We start from the raw sequence: 24,359 nt of genomic DNA, 5'->3' as shown, positions 1-24,359 counted from the left end.
AAAGAGCTTTTAAAAAAGAGAAAGAAATTCTATTGTGTTAATTTCCAAAATAAAACAGTACATAAAGACTCCTAAAGCTGAAAAACTCTCTAAGGATCATTTGGTCCAACTTCCTGCCTTTAGGCAGGTAAATTTCTAAATCATCCAGGAAGATGCTTACCCCTCTCTCCTTAAAGATCTCCAGAGGAAACAGAGCAGTTATTGAGTATCTAATACATGCCAGGCATGCACCAGAAAGGGAAAAGGAACTAGCACTATTTCCCAGGTGTTTGCCTACACATTATCTCATTTAATCTGAGTACATTTTCCAAGACGTGTGTTAGTACTCTCATTTTTACAAATGAGAAGAACAAGGTTCAGAGATGTCATGTGGGACTGGGATTTCAAGCCAGGACAGGATCTTTCTCTCCGCCATGCTAACAGAAACCGCATGACCTGTTTCTTCATGCATGGCAAGGTTCAATATCCTGATGGTCAAAAAGCTCTTCATTTAGCTAACTAAAATATCTTCTCTGATATGGGCTCATTTTCTCTTATTCATTGTTCTATGAACAATAAAAACAACTTTCCACATCCTCCCCAAAACAGATGAAAACGGCACTCAAATCATTTCTTTGCCTTATCTATGCAAACAAATCCAGTCCCTATAGACTTTCTCATTGAAGAAACTATTTATATCCCTGGGATAATTTTGGCCATTCTTTTTAGGATTTTCTCTGATTATAACACTTTTTCAAAGCATGATGACTCAAAACGAACACAATGCTCTCAAAAGTAACCACTTACTGAGATAGAAAAAAAAAAAAGAGGGGGAGGTATTTTCTTTCATAAGATTCAGAAAGCAAAAACATTAGGAAAAAACTTGTTTAAATGACTTTTAATCATTACCTCAAGCTGAATGTTTTTTCCAAATATTTTTTACCATATTTTTCCAGTCATAACCCAAAAATTCCCTATTCACATTTTCTGAGTATGAGGCTTATATGAAATGTTCCACCCAATAGAAGACTCTCCTTTTATTTTTAAGTATGTTCGTTAAAGAACTCCAAAAGGAATCTCAAATGCTATAGCTATTGCTACATGTATCAACCTGTTATTATCAAACTGAAGTTGAATCCTTAAAGATTCCAAATTCATATATAACAAATAATCAATGAGCACCAACTCTGTAGTGGATCTGTGTTATACTCTAGGGATATACAAAAATATCCCAAAGACACTCCCTGAATTCAGGCACTTACATTCCAAAGTCAGAGACAGATCAACATACAAGAAGCAACATAATGAAAATTACATTGGCGCATAGAGAAAGAAGTGGCAAATTTTCCCTAAGGAAGCTAAGAAAAAAACCAAGTCATAAGAGATGACCAAAAGTCCTGTGTATCTAGTTAAGGCTTTCAATAGGGGCACTACTGGCATTTTGGAGGTGACATTCTAGATTCATGAGCTGTCCCATACCTTAAGGATGTTTACTCATCCCTACCCCAAGCACTAAATACCAGTACAACACAACCATCCCACACATCATTTTAAAACTCCCCTGGAGTGGAGTGAAGATTACTATCCACAGATGAAAACCATTGCTAGAGCACAGGATACCTCAAGCTCAGAAATGGCATAAGAAATAAGTAGGTTAGGGACTTCCCTGGTGGTCCAGTGGTTGAGAACCCGCCTTCCAATGCAGGGGACGCAGGTTCGATCCCTGGTCGGGGAACTAAGATCTCACATGCCGCAGAGCAACTAAGCCTGTGCGCCTCAACTACTGAGCAAGTGAGCCACAACTAGAGAGCCTACGTGCCACAGCTACAGAGCCCATGTGCTCTGGATCCCGCACACCACAACTAGACAGCCCGCACGCCACAACTAGAGAGGAGCCCACACACCACAACGAAAGATCCCGCATGCCTCAATAAAGATCCCACGTCCTGCAACTGAGACCCCATGCAGCCAAAAATAAAATAAATAAATATTTTTTTAAAAAGAACCACTTATTAAAAAAAAAAAAAGATGGGGGAAGACTATTGTGCTTGTTTTTCAGTAGAACATCTCTGAAAGGATGCAAAAGAAAAGTGATACCACTGACTGTCTCTGAGAAGCAGGTGAATTGAGGACAGAGGGAAGGAGATTTACATTGTAAACTCAGATACAGAGTGACAAAGACAAACCTGGTTATTATATAGAGAGCTCTCTTTCACTCTTAAAAGAGTCCTGATTTGTATGATAAATTATATAGTCAACATACTTGTTTCTTGTAGATTTAGCATTATGTGAATGTATTACCTCTTCAAAAATACAAACTAAATACAATACAGTGCCTTTGGATAGCAATGTAGGACTATTTTCCTTTTGTGTAATTGTTTGTGTGTCCTTAGTTTTTAAAGGGGGAGATAAATATCTAAGAAGCATCGCTTGTAAACTTGATGTAATCCATCCTGCACATATGGACCAAACTAATCTAGGAAGCACAGCTTTCATCATGTCACTCCCCTTCTGAAAAACCTCCCTAACTTCACTGTGAGCAAATAACATTTCAATTTCTTTGCTTGACCTTGAAGACTTTCCAAAGCATGGCCTTAATCAAGTTTCCCCCAGTACTCTGAAACTTTAACTCTCAGCTCTTCCATGGCTGGCCTATTGCTCTTCTCTAGGTATGCCTGATTCCTTTCTACTTCCCTATCTGTGTTCACTCTGCGATCTCTACTAGGAATGCCTCAATCCATCTGAATCCTATTCACCTTTCCAGGTACCATTCAACTCAAATCCCACCACTTTTCTGAAATCCCACTCTGAGCCACATTTATATTTTACTTGTAGTAAGTTATAGTAATTTCTCTCCAACAGATTCCATGTAGGCCATAAATTAGATTTTGAAGATTTTATTAATTAAATTTTAAAAAAATTTGAAGAGTATCTGTTATATGGGGCACAAGGACATAAAGTTGAATAAGAGGCTTTCCCTACCCTGGAAGTTCTCACAGAAATAGCTGACAACTGGCACCATACCCCCTTGCCCTCACACATCTACCCCTCTTGGCTGCTTGCAAAAAACTTACCTCATTGTCAGCATCACATATGCAGACACACACACACCCAAACACTCACCCACACACATACACACACATTCCCCAGCCCCAGGCCTCTAGGATCATGAAACTCAAGGGCTTTCAAAGGCTGTTTATTCCCAAGAAAGGATTAGAAACTCTTACAGTTCTCTATATTGCCTGCTACATAATGTTCCACTTAATTTTATGCAGTTTTCTATCATTTTCTAACTTTCCATGAGTATGTATCTAATCTAGTCAATCAAATTATTACTTATAGAGTAACTTATTAAATTCTTTATGGTATGTAAAACAATACTATTCACATATGGTCAATACATCTTTTTCATTGATTGATATAATTCTTGATGTTTAAATGTAAGGTGAATTATTACTTAGAACATGTATTACATATGTCTGAGTCATTTACTTTCCAGAATCTCTCATACTCATTGGTTTCATTCTCAATACCCTCTCCATATTCCCTATGCATTAAAAAAATTAGACAGATGATAGACAGATAGATAGATAGATGATATCCCTTTTGAGTAATAACTGGTTAGCATAGAGCCATGAACATAAAAAATAATGGAACATAATTTTATTTGGAGCACAAGATTCTAATTTAAACATAATATATAGACCTTAACAAGTCATTAACTTCTGTCAGAGTCTATGCAAAGGGATTTTTAATAATAACACCTCTCATAATGTTTCCAAGTGCGATCCGCAACCATCTCCATCAGAAGCGCTTGGGGCCATCATTAAATATGCATATTTGTGGGCTCTACCCACAAATCAGTATCTCTGAGGGTGGAGCTGAGGAATCTACAGATATACCAAGAAACTGCTGACTCTTATGGGTAATACATTACATTATACATGTTTATACTTTTACATTCTATAAAAGACATTTATTTTCTCTTTACAATATCTGGAAGAAGAGCTGTGTGAACATCACTTCCAGATGCACTTCATCGAAAGAGAGAAGCTATACGATATGTTCCAGATCACATAGCACAGTGCCAAGTATTCATTTATTCATTCATTCAGCATTTATTTATTGAGTGCTTAGAAAGTGCCAGGCTCTGTTCTAGGCAATGAGATACCGCAGTGAGCAAGCAAAGACCATGGTCTTATGAGGCTTATGCCCTCCTGGTGCCCCTTTTAGGCAGCCAGGTAAACATTACACAGGAGTGAATGAGATACAGCCAGGCCTCCAGACTCTTAGTTGACTGCTTTCTCACTCCACCAAATGGTCTATTCACTACAGTGCAACATATCGTATCAATAGCAAGCATAAGCAAGATGCAAATAAAATAAAAATCAGGCTTCATTCTTCAGGCAGCATGGAGAGTGGCTATAGTACAGAAGGTACTATATATAGCTAGAAGATGTAAAGCAGACTGGGTTCAAAGTATGGCTTTAGCATTTTACATACCTGGGCACCCTGTACAAGTTACCTAAGCCCTTAAGCTTCAGTTACAGAATTTATCAATACCTACACCTGGAAGGATCAATGTAAGAATGAAAACATAAAAGCAGACGGAAAACATCAAGCATGGGTCTAGCACAGGGTAGGTACTCAACGTCAGTTCTCTTTTCTCCGTTATCAAATCTGAATTTTATCCAACAATACCACAGCATTACCTAAAAGGCTAGATTTTAGATTTAGTTGGAGGTAACTGTAACTAGTTTGCTTAAATCTCATCATAAAGACTACTTTCATAGATTTTATCCTATATTACACATTTAGCTGATGCCCCTTTGGGATAAAAATAATATTATGAGTCCACTATAGAAAAACCATGCATTTTGAGTTTTCTCATCATAATAATAGTCTATACTTTGGGAACATCACTCATTTTCCAGGCAGAAATATATTAGATCATCACTAAAAAATATGTATATATGATAATGTATCTTTCCGTCTCTTCAAACTCTTAACTAATATAGTAGGTCCATAAACAATAAGTTCCCTGCATCTCCAACCTCACTCTTCCCCTTCTTTGCTAGCTCACAATAATCCAATGAGACTAGCTCCTCAAACCCACCAGACTCTCCAGCATTTAGATGTCATGCATGGTGTTGCCCTAGAGTCACCAGGTTAGTGCTTAACTGCATCCCACCTTAAATATCTGGCCCCCAGAGAAGCCTTTCCTGACCAACCATCCTGACAACATTAGGCTGCACTGAATAGGGTGAGGAAGCCTGGGTTCCGATCAGTCATCTGACAACATGGAGTTATGCTACAGCACAAATACACAGCTGGGCAGGTAGATAAAACTTCATACGCAACATGATATAACTCGCAACAGTGCATCTGCATTAGCTGGTTAAAAATATCAGCCAGGGCTCTCAGAAGTGATCCCTCCTGTGGAACTTCTGCTGAGAGGCTTGGTGAACTGTCATATACTGCTGGTATCAGGGGGAAACAACTCCTTAAAGGGGGATTCCCAGCATGGGCTGATTCTCTTCAGGCTGCTTTTATCCTTTGCTGTCAAACCACATTTTGCAGAATCTCTGGAAGTATTAAAATGGCCTGAGGCACACTGTTATATACGTCAGTAGCATCCTGTACTCTTCTTTAGAGCTCCTTTTACTTGTTTAATATTTCTTTTCTGTTAATGTTTGTCTTCTCCATTTAAGGACTGTGCCTACCTGTTGCCTGTTTAATTCCCAGTAACTGCCATAGTAGCCAGCATACAGAGGATTCCCTCTGTATATGTACAATAACCATTCATTGGGTGGATGAATTGAGAAGTGAGAGATGTGTCCGTGTGAAAGAAGCCGAGTTTATTTAATGTAATACACGTGAAGTACCTAAAATAATGCTTGGCACATAGTAAGCATGCAATTAGTGTTGTTGTTATTTGTTAACCAGAACAAAAATCTCCTGAGGATAATACAAGAGGCGAGTTACTGACTGATAAATAATATGGTTGAGCACACGCTGTGTGTGTACTAAAGGAGTAAGCTTTGACCTCATCTACCTCAGGTGTTTTTGAGTTAATTCATTTTAATATTTGAATATACAAATTTATATATCTTATCTTATGAGAAAAGATATCTCATATCTTTTCACATACTCACAATTGAGTACAATGCTATTAAATAAAACCACCCACTCACAAAAATAATGTCTTGACCATATAAGTATCTCTATGGGAAAGAGCAAAGAGATATATCCATGCTTCATTCTCTCAATGGACAGAAAGAAAATTGGTGCCCTTGAATATTGTAAGGAAAAGCCACACACATTCTTTCTAAGACTTGTGAAAATGAAGCAAAGAAAGTACAAAAGACCATATATTTTAAGTCACTGAAATCCCAACACCTACTCTAAAATAATAAAAAGAAGTAAAATCTGTAAAAAAAAAAAAAAAAAAAAAAAGACTTGAGGTCATTCTGCCTCATTTTATCCCAACACTGCAGCAATATTTCCTGAAGAATTAACTGAAGAAAGTGGTTCAGGGAAGGAATACCTACTGGAAAAAGTTTTTTAAGGCTATCAATCTAATTTGTTTTGGAAGTGGATTTTTTTAGTATTTTTATTTACTAAGCGTTCACACTTTTTTTTTACTTTATTAAACGGCATGCTTAGTTTTCCCCAAGAGTCCATTTTCTAAGAGTCTTTGATCTAACCATCCACATTTTGGTCCTCTATATACTTTTGGGGAACTTCCTATCACCAATGGAGAAGGAATGTGGTTATAAAATCAAATAATTCTTTCACTGTCAGAATCTAATTCATTAACAATCAGACACAACTATGTCCGAGCATTAAGTAACAAATTTTAAAATAAACAACCACTTATAATACTCCAGAGGGAAAAAGAAACCCTCCACTATGTATATACATCAAATGAAAGTACTCTGGTAGAAATGGACATCCGCGGACTAGTCTAGTCAGCCATTCTACCTCACACGAGGAATATTCCTAAGTCACACAAAGGTGCCTTTACTAAGCTTGAATGATATAATACATATGGAAAATGTGTTCTCCACTTGATCTATTGCTTCTTGCTAAAAAGGTTGTTCTTTTCCATGGGGCCATAATGACATTAAGCCTCAAGTACATTCATAATAAACATTTCCATTTTTAACATCATTCACTTTCCGTGGTTTTTTCCTAAAATTAACTCATGTTTAAGCCTATGGGGTTAGTAAAGATGAAAATCTCTTTGGAATAAATAGGGGGAAAAATATGAATATTCTAAAGAAGGATACCTACCTCAGGCCCTGTGATGTGCATCAGACCAGAAATAGCAGAGGCAACAGCATCGTACCCAGCTCGCTGAGACAGTGGACCTGTCTGACCATACCCTAAGACAAGAATAGACATATTCAGCACCACCCAGGGAGAGCAACAGTACAATAGTGTGTTAAAACCATCTGTATCCAGAAATCCTACAGCATTTTGTTACTATTAGGTCTACACTATCCCTTGAAGGAGGCTGTAAAATTTAATTATGGTGTTATACCCCAGAAGGTTGCAAACTGGTGACTCGTGGGCCAGATCCCCATTGTACAAATGTTTTGTCTGGCCTGAAGAGTGTTTTGAAATGTATTTACTTAGTTTCCAACATTTAAAGATCAGGAGATAGCACATAATATACAAATTTCTGGCTTTTCTTGAAAAACCAGAAAATACATTCAAAACTCGGCTCACATCCTCACATGGCAATAATCAATTAGAGTTGAGTAATAGTTCTTCCCTTTACACACGGCATAAATTCTCCAATTTGCCGCACTCTACACCCCTCCTTAATCCTTTATGCTTCAGTCTGATTCAATCATTAACTGACCTTCCAGACTCCAATAGGTACTTGCTACTCCTGCTGTATACAAAACAATATACAAAGTAAAACAAAACAATGTCTCCCTAGGTTCTATTTACATATTTTTTCAAGTATGCAAAGAAAATATAAATGATAACTTAAATTTTGAACATAAATAGAATTAATACATCTCCTGCCAGTGCTTTTTAGGATTACAAAGAGAAGGTGAAGGTGTCACTTTTTGTTGCCATCAGCAAAAATTAAAAGAACATAAAGGGACTTCCCTGGTGGTCCAGTGGTTAAGACTCCATATTCCCAATGTAGGGGGCCCAGGTTCAATCTCTGGTCAGGGAACTAGATCCTGCATGCCGCAACAAAGACCCAGCGCAGCCAAATAAATAAATAAATATTTTTAAAAGAAAAGAACATAAAAATATTTTATCCTGCTCTCCTCAGTCCTGGTGCTTACTGTTGGATAATAAAGGTTATATGAGGAGCTACATAACTCTGTCTCCAAATCCCATATATTTTGCTTGCTTCTCCAGCAACCTGGAACACTCTATTTCACTCCATATATGTACATACCTCACTCCCTCACATCCTCCAACTCTGCACTGAAATGTCTCCTTATTAGAGAGGTCTTCCCTGAAGAACTTTTATGAAAGATCACTCTCACTTTTCACTCTTAAGCCCCCTTACCTCATTATATTTGACTTCACACCTCTTATCACCAGAAGATATATAATATAGTTTATTTATTTTCTGTATCCTCCCTACTCAAAGGTATGCTCTAGAGAGTTTTTTCTATTGAATTTACTGCTGTACTGCCAGCATCCAGAATAGAGTTCAGTAACAGTTACCAAATGAATCAATGAATGAATACTGGTTATATAAAAACAATTACCTTTAAAAAACAAATTAATTAATAAAGAAACTAAAGAGGCTTTTATTCTGTTTTGTTTTCTTTTTGAACAAAATGATGATATAGGAGGCCAATTTCCTCCTCCCATGGACACAGTGCTTGTACAGCTACACACAAAGCACTTCTCTCTGAGAGAAATCTGGGAACTGAGCAACTCGAGAAATCCAGATGAATGACTCCTATACATTGGGCAACAGAGACAATACCCATATCGAAACTGGTAGGAAAGGCTGAGACACTCTCATCATAAACCTCACTCCAGGCACAAAACCATACAATTAGGAGGAAAACCCAAACTCCCAGCTTCTCCCTGAGGAACAGGCAGTACAGACATCTAGTGTCCCAACCTTTAAGTCTCCCACCTGAGAAACAGTCCCCTAAAACTCCTATCTCTTATAGCCAGCATTCATGAGTCCTACAGGACTACAGCAAACAATGAAGTTACTGACAGCATCATAAGCACTGAACACAACTATCCCCCCAGGTCTCAGGACTGAAGGAGCAGCAAAAACATCCATCTCCCAGTCTTTCCCTGGAAAGGGTTTGACTTCATACTTTACAAGCTGTTGCCTAAGGGTCTAGACACTAATTGACAACATCTAACTGATCCTACCTGGAACCTGAAAGAATCAGTGGGTGCTTACCCCACCTTCTCCATCCAGCTCACTCCAACAATAAAACCAGGTCACCATCATCTCTCCAGAAGGACCTTCTACACATGTCTTGTGCCCCACCTTTTGCAGCTACCGCCTGGGAGATGGGTCCCCAGATCACCTGGCTCTGACTGTCAACAGTGCTTGCAGTTAACAAGTCCCACTGGACTATAGCAAACAAATAAGCAGTTTGTAATGGGCTCAGGGCTCAGTGCAAGGGAGAATACAAAAAGCCTACCTTCCAGTTTCTCCCCAGAAAGTGCCTGATGGCATACTTTCCCAGCTGTTGCCTGAGGGTCTGGCTTCTAATCAGCCTGTATCTAAGTGCTGGCTACAATCATCCCCTTTGGAACTTAGATGGGTCTTCTCATACCCTCAACTACTAAAAGGCATGAAGAAGGACAGTGGCTTGGACAGTCACAAAGGTGTGAGAGGCATCCAGGAGTTCAGGCTGTGCTGATTAACAGGATTCATCTCCTACACAAGAACATTCTCTCAAGACTGAAAGAGGTGCTGTTTAGCTAATGCACAAAAACCGACACAAGCATTCAAGGAAAGTGAAGAAACAAGGGAATATGTTCCAAACAAGAGAACAATATAAATCTCCAGAAACCAACCTTAATGAAACAGAGAAAAGTGATTTACCTGACAGAGTTCAAAATAATGCTCAGAAAGATGCTCACAGAGGTCGGGAAAGCAATGCATGAACAAAGTGAGAATTTCAACAGAGACTGACGGTATTACAAAGTACCAAACAGAAAGTACAGAGATAAAGAATAAAATAACTGAACTGAAAAATTCAATAGAAAGGTTCAACAGCAGACTAGATCAAGTGGAAGAAAGAGTCAGTGAATTAGAAGACAGAGCAGTGGAATACATCCACTCAGTGAAGAAAAAAGAAAAAAGACTAAAAAAGGAGTGAAGATAGCTTAAGAGACTTATAGCGCACTAAAAAATGGGCCAATATACACATTATAAGGATCCTAGAAGACAGGGGGGACCTTATTCAAAGAAATAATGGCTGAAAACTTCCCTAACCTGGGGGAAAAAAACAGACATCCAAATCTAGGCAGCCCAAGAAGTACCAAATATGATAAATCTAAAGAAATTCACACCCAGACATTATAATTAAATTGTCAAAGACAAAAACCTTAAAAGCAGCAACAGAAAAGCAACTTGTTACATACAAGGGAACCCTCATAAGACTATCAGTGGATTCTACAATAACCTTGCAGGTCAGAAGGCAGTGGGATGAGACATTCAAAGTCCTGAAAGGAAATAAAAAAGACTGCCAAACAAGAATACTCTACCCAACAAAACAGTCCTTCAGAATTGAAAGAGAAATAAAGAGTTTCCAGACAAACAAAAGCTGAAGGAATTTATCACCACTAGTCTTACAAGACATGTTAAAGGGATTTCTTCAAGCTGAAACAAAAGGATGCTAATTAGTAACATTAAAACATATGAAAGTATAAAACTCACTGGTACAGATAAACATGTGGTTAAATTCAGAATACTCGAATATTGTAATGGTGGTGGGTAAATCGCTTATAACTCTGGTATAAAGATTAAAATTAAAAATATTAACACCACCTATAACTACAATAATTTGTTAATGAATACACAATATTAAAAAGATTTAAATTGTGACATCAAAAACATCAAATGTTGGAGAACAGTGTAAAAATGTAGAATCTTCTTATACATTTGAAGTTAGGTTGTTAGGTCAGCTTAAAACAGACTATTTTAGCTATAAGATATTTTATGTAAGCCTCATGGTAACACAGTGCAAAACCTATAGTAGATACACAAAAGAGAAAGAGAAAGAAATCTCAGCATACCACTACAGAAAATCATCAAATCACAAAGGAAGAAGAACACAGGGAAAGAAAGGAACAAAGAAATGACAAAACAACCAGAAAACAATTAACAAAACGGCAATAGTAAATCCATAGCTATCAATAATTACTTTAAATGTACATGGACTAAATTTTCCAATCAGAAGACACAAAGTGGCTAAATGGATAAAATGAACAATACCCAACTATATGCTGCCTACAAGAGATTCACTTCAGCTTTAAGGACACAGACTGAAAGTGAAGGCATGGAAAAAGATACTCCGTGCAAATGGAAACCAAAAGAAAGCAGAGGTATCTATACTTATATCAGATAAGGTAGACTTTAGGACAGAGACTAAAATAACAGACAAAGGTCTTTATATTGATATAATGATAAAAGGGTCAGTCTAACAAGAGGATATAATATTTGTAAATATTTATGCACCCAACAGAGAAGCACCTAGATATATAAAGCAAATATTAACAGACCTGAAGGGAGAAACAGACAGCAATACAATAATAGTAGGGTACTTCAATAACCCACTTTCAACAATGGCTAGATCATCTAAACAGAAAATAATAAGGAAATATTGGACTTAAACTACATGTTAAACCAGATGGATTTAACAAACATTTACAGAACATTCATCCATCAGCAGCAAAATACACATTTCTTCTCAAGCACACATGGAACTTCCTCAGAATAAATCATGTGCCACAAAACAAGTCTTAATAAACTTAATAACACCAAAGTCATGTCAAGCATATTTTCTGACCACAATGGTATGAAACTAGAAATCAATTACAAGGAGAAAAGTAGAAAATTCACAAATATATAGAGATTAAACAACATGTTACTGAACAACCAATGTGTCAAAGAAGGAATCAAAACATAAATCAAAAAATTCTTTCAGTCAAATGAAAATGGAAATACAACATACCTAAATTATGGGATGCAGCAAAAGCAGTTCTAAGGGCAAAGTTCATACGATGAACTCCTACATCAAGAAACAAGTAAGATCTCCAATAAACAACCTAACTTTGTACCTAAAGTAACCAGAAAAACAAGAACAAATGAAGCCCAAAGTTAGTAGAAGGAAGAAAATATCAAAGAACAGAAAAGAAATAAATAAAAGAGAGACTAAAAATACAATAGAAAAGATCAATGAAACTAAGAGCTAGTTCTTTGAAAAGGTAAACAAAATTGGCAAACCTTTAGTTAGACTCACCAAAAAATGAGAGCAAGAACTCAAGTAAATAAAATCAGAAATGAAAGAGATGTTACAACTGACACCATAGAAATACAAAGAATCAAAACAGACTACTATGAACAATTATACACCAACAAATTGGACAACCTAGGAGAAATGGATAGATTTCTAGAAACTCCAAGACTGAATCATGAAGAAACAGAAAATCTGAACAGACCAATTACTGGTAAGGAGATTAAGTCAGTAATCCAAAACCACCCAACAAACAAATGTCTAAGACCAGAGGCTTCACTAGTGAATTCTACGAAATATTTAAAGAATTTCTATTCCAGAGCAGCTAGTTTATAGCTGTAAAGGGCATCCTAGACCAGACTTCCAGTCTTGAACACAATGGCTTTTAAACCACCAGTATCCCCAGCATAAGACAGGCCCCCAGGAGCAGAGAGAAGCTCCGCTGTAAGGCAGGAACACTAAGTGCTAGTGAACCACCTGCTATCTCAACAGGAAGTCAAGAGAATGAATTAGCTTCAGTCCACTCTAGGTAGAGAATATCAGGAGCTCAGGCTTCTGGCCAGGAGCCCAAATGCCTCAAATGAGACAAAGAGAGGCCCCTCACCCATCAGCACAACTCTAAATGAAGTCTTCTAAACAAAGGCCTGCAGGAAAACATGCTCAAAAAAACGAACAGTTTGCTAAATAAAAAGGCACCATAATACTTGCCTTGTGGTACAAATTCTCTTGTTCAGCTTACAACAAGGGGGAGGCACAAATATCCTAATTACTTTAAATTACAGCTTCCAAGTATTTCTATTAAAGAGAAATATAAATAGTTACCCTCACAGAGGCAGTATGGCATAGTGAATAAGAGGATGAGTTTTAGGATTGAAAAAAATCTGAATTGAAATTATAGCTCTGCTAACTACTAAATCTTCAACAATTCATTTAATCTCCCTGAGCCTCAATGTGCAGAGTATTCACATTTATCTCATTGATATATTATGAGGATTCAATTTGATAACACAGCATAAGCAAAGTACATTACATTGAGAGCTAAATATACTTAGTTAATAAATATGCACTGATTAATATACTAATAACATAGTAGCTTGCCCTTTCCACAAAATATTGAGAATAACAAAAATTGCCTTGAAGTATGTTTAAATGATGAGGAGAATAAATATTCTAAGCATTGCATTTATGTTGTTTAACAACCCATTAAAATTGAAAGTTTTTGTACTTGGAAACTAGCACATGTTCATTTTAGAAAAGAAACTTGACAATAATAACATATTTTTGGTAATATGAGTCAAAAATTATTCCACCTTTCACCTTACACTTGACTTAACTGCTTAATTACTGACAACCAATACCATAATCAACAAATATTTATAACAATAAATTTAAAAATTTAAAACAGGAAACTGACATTACCAAAATGGTATTTTGCAAAGATTACTCTGGTGGCAATGTGAAGACTGAATCATTTATTAATAATTTAACAAAGAGCTGAAAAAATGGTAAGCACAGGATCCAGATAGTTCTTTTTAATTTTATTTTTAGTTTTACAATTCCAAAAAAGACCATGATCAAAATCCAAATTACAGAGGAAAAATTTAAGCATGTTAGTTCTATTTTATATTCAAGTAAGGGAGGTAAGGAAAACCAAGGAGGTTATGGAAAATCAGAGAGGAAATCTTTCTCTCTCTCTCCTCTCTCCTCTCTCTCTCTCCACTACCCCACCCCCTTACTCACCCACATTCATTTTAAGGAGCAATCTCGCCATCTTGTGGCTCTTACGAACACTGACTATAAAGCAAAACTTGAACTTCCAGACATAAGTAAAAAATGCAAGGGAAGGGAAACTAAATGGAAAAGATTTCTTGTCTTTTAATATTTGCCCTGAATACCAGATGCTCTGGCCTGCCCACTCCTGGTTTCACTCATTTTTCTTCTTAATAATGTCTAACTTTTTGTTTCCCTTTTCTCCTTAACCAAAACAGGAGTATGTTTAAAGTTAGTATCATTCCAGCAGCTATAGAAACTCCAAAAATAGATTGTTTATCTGAAAGGAGAACAGAAGCAATAAAATATTTTACAGTAAATAATGTAATCCTTCAAAATGTATACAAATATCTGGACTTCTTTCCCTGATCATTTTCTAGTGTATAGATGGTTTCTGAATTAAAAGATTATGAACTCAATGCATTTTATTTTAAAAAATATTTATTTTCTTATCTGTCCACTGAAAAGGCCTAGAAGCAAAGACTAACCCAGCAGCAATGAGCATCACCAGTATCCAGACGGTGGTCTCTAAATGCCATTTTCCACTAAAAGAAATTAAGATTCCTTGGGGGGAAATGGTTGATTACAGGATAGGGCAGGAAATGTACAAAATGCACCTGGAATATATTGTTATACCAGAAACCAAAGAAGCTATCAGACTATTAGTCATGTCAAGAGTATGCAGAAGCCAACTTAAAAAGGCCTCCACTGGCCAAAGATGGGACCATTTTGAGTATCAGTAAGGATAGCAGCTGCAGTGGACTGAAACACAACAAATATGTTAAATTCTGTGAGTTCCTAATGATATTTTTTTAATCATTAGGAAGATACTAGGGAATAAATTCATTACTATGACAATTGGTAAATAGAAAGAATTTGCATCTATCCTGCCTTTCCTTAATGATCTATACTCAGGGTAATCAGACAGTTGATGAAGGGAACATTATGTTTCTGGAAGTGTTCCAATCAATATATGAAGAAGGAACGGCAGAATCAGGGTGTCATCATTTTGTAACTCCTAATGGATTAACAGATCTAGGCAATCACCATCAATGGCTGCTAACATCACAAACAAGAGCAATAGCCAGCCCATGTGCTCCAGGGGAACTACACACCACCTTCTATGACATATTCTTGACCAGAAAAAAAAAAACCTCAAACCAAAATCTGAGCAAACCTATAGATATGTCAATTTGTAAATAATAACAATGACAAAAATTAAACAACATGGGAATGTAATCAGCAAAATTCAACCTACCCAACAGGACAAAGTGGGTTTTTTTAAACAAATAAATTTTAAGAAAAAAGAGATTGAGAAGCAACTATAAATTAAAGGAGATTTAAGAGACATATCAATCAACCGCAATAATTAGACTTCATTTGGATCCCAATTCAAATTAACAAACTATAAAACGAAAGAGAGAGAGAATTGGGTAAATCTGAACATCAACTGCATATCTGATGATATTAAGGAATTACAGGGTTTTTTTAATTTACATGTGATGACACTGGGTGTTTATGCTTTAAAAAGAGTCCTTTTCTTTTAAACATATTCTGAAATATTTAGAAATGAAATGATATTAAGTCTGAGGTTTGCTTTTAAGTAATCAGGGGAGGGAGAATAGGTGGGGTTGTAGGCAAAATAAGATTGGCCATGAGTTGATAATTATTAAGCTGGATAATGTGCACCTCAAGAGCCATTATACTATTCATTCTACTTTTATGTAACCTTAAAATTTTCCACCATAAAATGCCAAAAAATAAATAAATTTAAGAATGGCATGCAAATTTCATTTTGTATGTCTAAAAGTACCCCAAGGAATAATAGAACTGAACGGACCAGGGGCAAAAATTCTTGCTTTACAGATGAGAAAACTGAGGCCCACAGAGGTTAAGTGACTTGTCTAAAGTCATAAAGCCAGTCAATAGCAAAACTAGAACTAATACTGAAGTTTTCAGTTTCCCAACCTGGTTCTCCTTCATCTGAACAGGATGTCTGAAGACTCTTAGCCACTTTCTACTTTATACTTTACAGGATTAATTCAGAAACAAATTCAAGACCCAGTCTCAATAAATGTTTTTGGTTTTTCTAATTTGCGTGCTTTGTTTTGTAGACATCTCCCTTATCATACCTTTTTCCTCCACTGTGACAATTAAATGAGACATTTAGTAAATGGACCAAAGTTTCACATTCTTATGGCTTTTCACTCAACTTTTTCAATTGGCATTGTGAAAAACCTTCCTGTTGATCTGAAAGATTTCCCACAATCACACCTTGCTTTGAATAGGGTTTGTCCTTCTGTCACATGCATAATGATTTAGATTCTCAGTCACACCCTGTATTGGTGGATTATTTTTTCTTTTTCCCTCAGGTCACAGATACAGCATTTTTAACTGTAAGATACGTACATTTCTACATGCAAGATTACAAAACTAACCTCAGCAGGATTCACTGAGATTCCTGTAAACCTCAATAGGGCAAGAGACCTCGCTGCAAACATGCTAACCAATCAAAACTAACACTTAACCAAGGACTCCATAAAGCAAGAGTGGTAATTTAGGGTGATGGTGGTAATAATAATGATAATAGTTAACATGTACAGAGCACTTGCTATGTTCCAGGAACTGTGCTGGTGCTTTGTATGTGTTATCTGATTTAAGTCTCACAAGAATTACATGGGGTAAATTTTATTATCCTATTTGAATTACTATTGAGAAAAATGAGGCCCTGAGAGATTAAGTGCCTTACCCAAGGTCACAAAGCTACTTGCTGTGATTCTGTAACTAATTATTGACGTTTTGACACTCATTACAATGTAACCATTTTTGGAAAATATTTCCATGAGTATTAATAGTTCATACATTGTTCAAAGACCAAAAATGTGACTAATATGGTTTGCTACCTCAATAACCTATGAAATTAGATCCCCCAATCTCTATCACAGAGATGCAGCAAAATTGGCTGATTAATCGTACAGCACCTAAAACATCTGAAATACTAATAAGTATATGTTCCTAGTCAGAAAAGGCAAATAAATCTGTAAATTAAGCAGTATGACTACAATGCAGCAAAAAGAAGCATACTAAGAAAAAATGCTTATACTGATGATAGCTGGTAATACAGAATTACCACTTTTTTATGATATCCAATTTGATGATACTAATACTTAAAAATATATTTTGTTTGACAATTGCTTCTTATGCATACGTTTCACTTCCCCCAACTAGTTAGTGTAACACTAAGCAGACAGTGGAAACTTAATAAATACTCATCAACTGACTGGTGCATATTTTTGTATTTTGTACTGTTTCACGCATGCCTATGACATTCTTCACATAAGATCAAAATAAATGTTTTTTTACAGGGCAGACAAGAGTAAGGGGTAACTGGGTGTCGAGATACTATCTTGCTTATAATATACAGTGTGTTTTTTATGGAAAAGAAATAAAAAGTCTTCAAAACTCTCGTCATCCAAACAGTCTACAATTGCAAAAGCTTTGGTGATCATACCAAAGCATCCCACTAAAAGTGACTTTAACTACATGCCCAATCATGTAAGTACACACACACACACACACACACACACACACACACACACACAGATTATCCTAAATCTCAGAAGACTTATTCAAATAGGAAGGGAAAAAAACTATTATAAATCACAATGATATAATGAAAATAAATTGCAGAATATGCCCTTAAATTAAGAATTCAAATATATTTTCATGGAATCTATTCGAAAGAAACTACTAGGAGTTACATCTACATTCCAAGAGTCAATATTTTGTACAAGATGAATGCAGCTCACATTCCGACAGATGCCCCATAAAATTATTAAAGAATAAAGAGAATTACCATTTTATATATTTTTCATTTTCAGGAGAAAAATCAAATTTTAAATTACATAAATATAAAACATGAGTAGATAAAATATGAGCAGAAAAGAAAATAAAAACCCAGCCAGACTCTCACATAAAACCAATTCCCTATAGCTGATTCCCACACTCCAAATAGCAGCACTACGTCAGCCTATGAAGGGACATTTTAGGCAAAGAACACAGAAATGTTCAGTACTGACCTCTTTACAGAGACTAAACATCATCTCAAATCAAATCCAGATACATGGATAACTCAATTGAGTAACAAATTAACAAGAATCACCTTTAGCCTTGTTCCACTGCCAAGAGAAAAGTACTCAATTAAGCACAATCTACATCTTTATTTAATAGAGATCAATGAAAAAAAAGAATAAAAGTGACCCAAGTAAGAATGATATCAAACAAAATCCAGTAATCTTTGAACTGCCCAAAGTTGGGAACAAAGTTTCTCCAAAAATGCAGACTTCTGAGTAAGCAGTGCTTCCTGAGTAAGCAAATACACATAGTTACACCAAAGCCAAAAACAGAGAAATAAATAACATGAAGCCAGGAAAAACAGTATAACATGTAATGGTGCTGGGTAAAATAATCACTTGCAGAATAAACTAATGGGTTTTAAAAGTTTGCAGTTATGAGCATATCTAGTGCTCAGATCCTGGTTCTTAAATACGATTCGCCCCTCAATGGAACCAGGGCTCCTTGGAGAAATGGTTAATTCCAGGCTTGGGGCAAGGGGTGTGGGGGAGGACCTAAATAAATGTGGAGTATCTTGTGCCAAAAATTAAGAAAGTGCTCAAAGGATGATGAGGACATATCAAAAATATACAGGGGATAGTTTGAAGGTGCTCCCACTGGCCAAATCTGGACAATTTGAGCATCAAAAATAAATCATGATAGTAAAGGATTGTAACTGATTGAATAACATATGAATAAAATAGCCCAAACTGACATAAATAAATAAATAAATAAAGGAAAGAGAGAGCTCTCCCTTGTAGTAAAAAAGTCAGTTCATAAATGTAAAAGAAATGGTGGAGTTAGAAAATCACTATTTAACATCATCATAATAATAGTAAACTCAGGCAAGAATCATCAATGTATGATAAAAACAGTGGAGATAGTTTGAGCAAGTAAGAGAATATTTACATAGTCTTAAAGTATAACCCCCCTGCCAACACTATATTCTTTTAACTATAACAGGTAAAACAATAACTTTACACTGGAGAAACCTAGCAGATACCATCTTTAACCCAATCATCAAAGTTACATTGCTAGCAATACACAGCTTGCATTACCCGATACAATGCACTGAGAAGAACTCAGCATTACTTCTCTGGCATGACTATCAAAAGTACTTAACCTGAATCTACTCATAACGAAACACCAGAAAAATCCAAATTGAGGAGCATTCTACTAAAATAATTGACCTGCACACTTCAAAAAATGTCAAACCGGGCTTCCCTGGTGGCGCAGTGGTTGAGGGTCCGCCTGCAGATGCAGGGGACGCGGGTTCGTGCCCCGGTCTGGGAGGATCCCACATGCTGCGGAGCGGCTGGGCCCGTGAGCCATGGCCGCTGAGCCTGCGCGTCCTGAGCCTGTGCTCCGCAGCGGGAGAGGCCGCAGCGGTGAGAGGCCAGCGTACCACAAAACAAAAACAAAAAATGTCAAACCATGAACTACACAGAAAGACCCAAGAACCACAAAGAAAAACCCAGATTAAAGGAGGCTAACGTGACATGACAATCGAATACAATGCAGAGTTTGGGTTTTCCTTTGCTATAAAGGACTTAATTGAAACAACTGACAAATTATCAATAAGGTCTGTAAATTATATACTAATATTGTTTCAGTATTCATTTACTGATTTTGGTAATTGTACTCTGGCTACATAATAGAATTCCATTTTTTTATAAAATACAAACTGAAAAATGAAGGGGTAAAAAGGCATCACATGTCTGTGTCTTATACAGTACATAAAAAATGTAAGTAGATTAGATAGATGATACAGATGATAGGTAGGTAGGTAGATAGATACATGGCTAGATACACAGATACAAGCAGAAAGGATAAAGCAAAACTATTTGTATATCTACATCCATGGAATAACAGACTATACAAGTAATTAGTTAGAACAGGAACCTGAAAACCATTCAACTTGCCCCCATGTTTGAGGAAGAAGAGAAAGAGGATGAGGGGGAGGCAGCAGCAGCAAAGGCAGAATAGCTAACATTTCTTGCATACTTCCTAAATGCCAATCATGTCACATACATTATCTCATTTAATCCTTACAATAAACCCTAGAATTTGCAGATGAGACCATTGTACTTGGGAAGGTTAAATAATTTATCCAAAGTCACCTAAGTTATAAGTGATAGAGCCAATATTTCAACCAATCTACAGGGGACAATGCCCCCACCTCTCTTTGCCCTGTCTGAATCTGAACAGTTCCACCTTTATCTGTGTTGGGTCTCTATGTAAGATATTTGAAGAAAAAGTGGGATAACCTCAGAACACTAGATTACACTATTCTCCCTCACGCTGTTCCTGGCTGCAGTTAGAAAATCACTTAAGAAGACACAAGACTAAGGTTATAAAGAGATCAGGGCAAGCTAATTAAAGCTGCTCACCAACTCTAGTGCCTTAAAGCAAAACGTGAGGAAGGAAAAGAGCACTTACCACAGTGCTCAAATCCCAAATAGGAACCTGGAGAGTCATTTCATTTTTAATAAATTAGTTACAACATTATGTTCCACTAACATTGATTTGATAAATATCTACTGAATATCAACTATGTGGAAATAGTATTTTCAAGAAAATCAGTAGCACTTGGGAAAAAACATTAGTGCCCAATAGTGACAGAATACAGCTCTCTGTAGCTCCCCATTTGCTCAGTTTCTAATGCCTGCATGGTTGGCCAGAACTGGAGGGATGTGAGGAAAAGAGGCACGGTCAGCAAGAAAGGTCTTACTTAATTGGTACTATCATGGTGAGTTAGTTTGGTTGCTCTCTGGGCTTGACAGGAGTTTAAAGCCTACTTGTCACATGGGGCACTTTACTGGGTTCTTCAAAGACCTCCCCCACCCCATCAGTGGGCGTCTCTTACCTCCAGGGTGAATCTATCTTTTTTCTAGCTGATCACTTTTGAGTCCTTCCTCACTCCCAGTTGTCATCAGCACCACCAGCTTCCTCCTGCCCTCTTAGAGAGGGTCTTAACCACACAATGTTTTTCTCTTTCTCACCCTGATCCGCAGAACAGCAGTGGCTTCCCAAACCACAGCCCTCCAGACATCCTCTGGCTCTCTAAATATCTCAGGCATGAATCACATATCAATCTACTATCTACCAAGCTCTGGGGAACAAAAACCAAATCCTCCCAGAGGTTCCACTGAAGGCTCCTTCTCTTGGCTTGAGGTTATGCATTTTATACAACTATTTCTTTTGAAAATATAAATGTTTAATAAACAATTTTCATTTAAAAATGACTATGGAGAACCAAGATGGCAGAGTAGAAGGACGTGCTCTCACTCCCTCTCGTGAGAACACCAAAATCACAACTAGCTGCTGGTCAATCATCGACAGGAAGACACTGGAACTCACCAAAAAAGATACCCCACATCCAAAGACAAAGGAGAAGCCACAATGAGACGGTAGGAGGGGCGCAATCACAGTAAAATCAAATCCCATGACTGCTGAGTGGGTGACTCACAGACTGGAGAACACTTAATACCACAGAAGTCCATCCACTGGAGTGAAGGTTCTGAGCCCCACGTCAGGCTTCCCAACCTGGGGGTCTGGCAACGGAAGGAGGAATTCCTAGAGAATCAGACTTTCAAGCCTGGTGGGATTTGACTGCAGGACTTCGCCAGGACTGGGGGAAACAAAGACTCCACTCTTGGAGGGCACACACAAAGTAGTGTGCGCATCAGGACCCAGGGGAAGGAGCAGTGATGCCAGGGGAGACTGAACCAGACCTACCTGCTAGTGTTGGAGGGTCTCCTGCAGAGGTAGGGGGTGGCTGTGGCTCACTGTGGGGACAAGGACACTGGCAGCAGAAGTTCTGGGAAGTACTCCTTGGCATGAGCCCTCCCAGAGTCCGCCATTAGCCCCACCAAAGAGCCCAGGTACGCTCCAGTGTTGGGTTGCCTCAGGCCAAACAACCAACAGGGAGGGAACCCAGCCCTACCCATCAGCAGGCAAGCAGATTAAAGTTTTACTGAGCTCCGCCGACCAAAGAAACAGTCAGCTCTACCCACCACCAGTCCCTCCCATCAGGAAGCTTGCACAAGCCTCTTAGATAGCCTCATCCACAAGAGGGCAGACAGCAGAAGCAAGAAGAACTACAATCCTGCAGCCTGTGGAACAAAAACCACATTCACAGAAAGATAGACAAGATGAAAAGGCAGAGGGCTTTGTACCAGATAAAAAAAAAAGATAAAACCCCAGAAAAAAAACTAAATGAAGTGGAGATAGGCAACCTTCCAGAAGAAGAATTCAGAATAATGATAGTGAAGATGATCCAGGACCTCGGAAAAAGAATGGAGGCAAAGACTGAGAAGATGCAAGAAATGTTTAACAAAGACCTAGAAGAATTAAAGAACAAGTAAACAGAGATGAACAATAAAATAACTGAAATGAAAACTACACTAGAAGGAATCAATAGCAGAATAACTGACGCAGAAGAACAGATAAGTGACCTGAAAGACAGAATGGAGGAATTCACTGCTGCAGACAGAATAAATAAAAAAGAATGAAAAGAAATGCAGACAGCCTAAGAGACCTTTGGGACAACATTAAATGCAACAACATTTGCATTATACAGGTCCCAGAAGGAGAAGAGAGAGAGAAAGGACCAGAGAAAATATCTAGAGAGATTATAGTTGAAAACTTCCCTAACATGGGAAAGGAAATAGCCACCCAAGTCCAGGAAGCATAGAGAGTCCCATACAGGATGAACCCAAGAAGAAACACACCGAGACACATAGTAATCAAATTGGCAAAAATTAAAGATAAAGTAAACTTATTGAAAGCAGCAAGGGAAAAATGACAAATAACATAACAAGGGAACTCCCATAAAGTTAAGAGCTGATTTCTCAGCAGCCACTCTACAAGACAGAAGAGAGTGGCATGATATACTTAAAGTGATGAAAGGGAAGAACCTACAACCAAGATTATTCTATCCAGCAAGAATCTCATTCAGATTCGATGGAGAAATCAAAAGCTTACAGACAAGCAAAAGCTAAGAGAATTCAGCACCACCAAACCAGCTCTACAACAAATGCTAAAGGAACTTCTCTAAGTGGAAAACACAAGAGAAGAAAAGGACCTACCAAAACAAACCCAAAACAATTAAGAAAATGGTCATAGTAACATACATATCGATAATTACCTTAAACGTGAATTAAATGCTCCAACCAAAAGACACAGGCTTACTGAATGGATACAAAAACAGGACCCATATATATGCTGTCTACACGAAACCCACTTCAGACTTAGGGACATATACAGACTGAAAGCGAGGGGATGGAAAAAGATATTCCACGCAAACGGAAATCAAAAGAAAGCTGGAGTAGCAATACTCACATCAGATAAAATAGACTTTAAAATCAAGAATGTTACAAGTGACAAGCAAGAATACTACATAATGATGAAGGGACCAATCCAAGAAGAAGATATAACAATTATAAATATATATGCACCCAAGATAGGAGCACCTCAATACACAAGGCAACTGCTAACAGCTATAAAAGAGGAAATTGACAGTAACACAATAGTAGTGGGGGACTTTAACATCTCACTTACACCAATGGACAGATCATCCAAAATGAAAATAAATAAGGAAGCAGAAGCTTTAAATGACACAATAGGCCAGAGAGACTTAATTGATATTTATAGGACATTCCATCCAAAAACAGCAGATTACATTTTCTTCTCAAGTGCACACAGAACATCCCCAGGATAGATCACATCTTGGGTCACAAATCAAGCCTCAGTAAATTTAACAAAATTGAAATCATATCAAGCATCTTTTCTGACCACAACGCTATGAGATTAGAAATGCATTACAGGGAAAAAAAACGTAAAAAACACAAACACATGGAGGCTAAACAAGACGTTACTAAATAACCAAGAAATCACTGAAGAAATCAAGGAGGAAATCAAAAAATACCTAGAGACAAATAACAATGAAAACACGACAATTCAAAACCTACGGGATGCAGCAAAAGCAGTTCTAAGAAGGAAGTTTATAGCAATACA

General features: G+C 37.3%; 1 protein-coding gene across 8 annotated transcripts in view; it reads right to left on the bottom strand.

The window, feature by feature from the left end:
- SUGCT (succinyl-CoA:glutarate-CoA transferase) overlaps nucleotides 1-24,359 on the bottom strand; it is a 775,307-nt gene that overhangs the window by 700,802 nt on the left and 50,146 nt on the right. For all 8 annotated transcript variants that reach the window (XM_060305061.1, XM_060305063.1, XM_030871181.2 and 5 more), the window contains one exon: nucleotides 7,276-7,367. In XM_060305061.1, coding sequence (XP_060161044.1) covers nucleotides 7,276-7,367 — 92 coding nt within the window. The remainder of the gene's footprint in view (nucleotides 1-7,275; nucleotides 7,368-24,359) is intronic.

Source organism: Globicephala melas, chromosome 9 (assembly GCF_963455315.2).
Source record: "Globicephala melas chromosome 9, mGloMel1.2, whole genome shotgun sequence".
Taxonomy (NCBI): domain Eukaryota; kingdom Metazoa; phylum Chordata; class Mammalia; order Artiodactyla; family Delphinidae; genus Globicephala; species Globicephala melas.
Note: the sequence above shows the minus strand (reverse complement) of the source record. Positions and strands in the feature narration are given on the sequence as shown.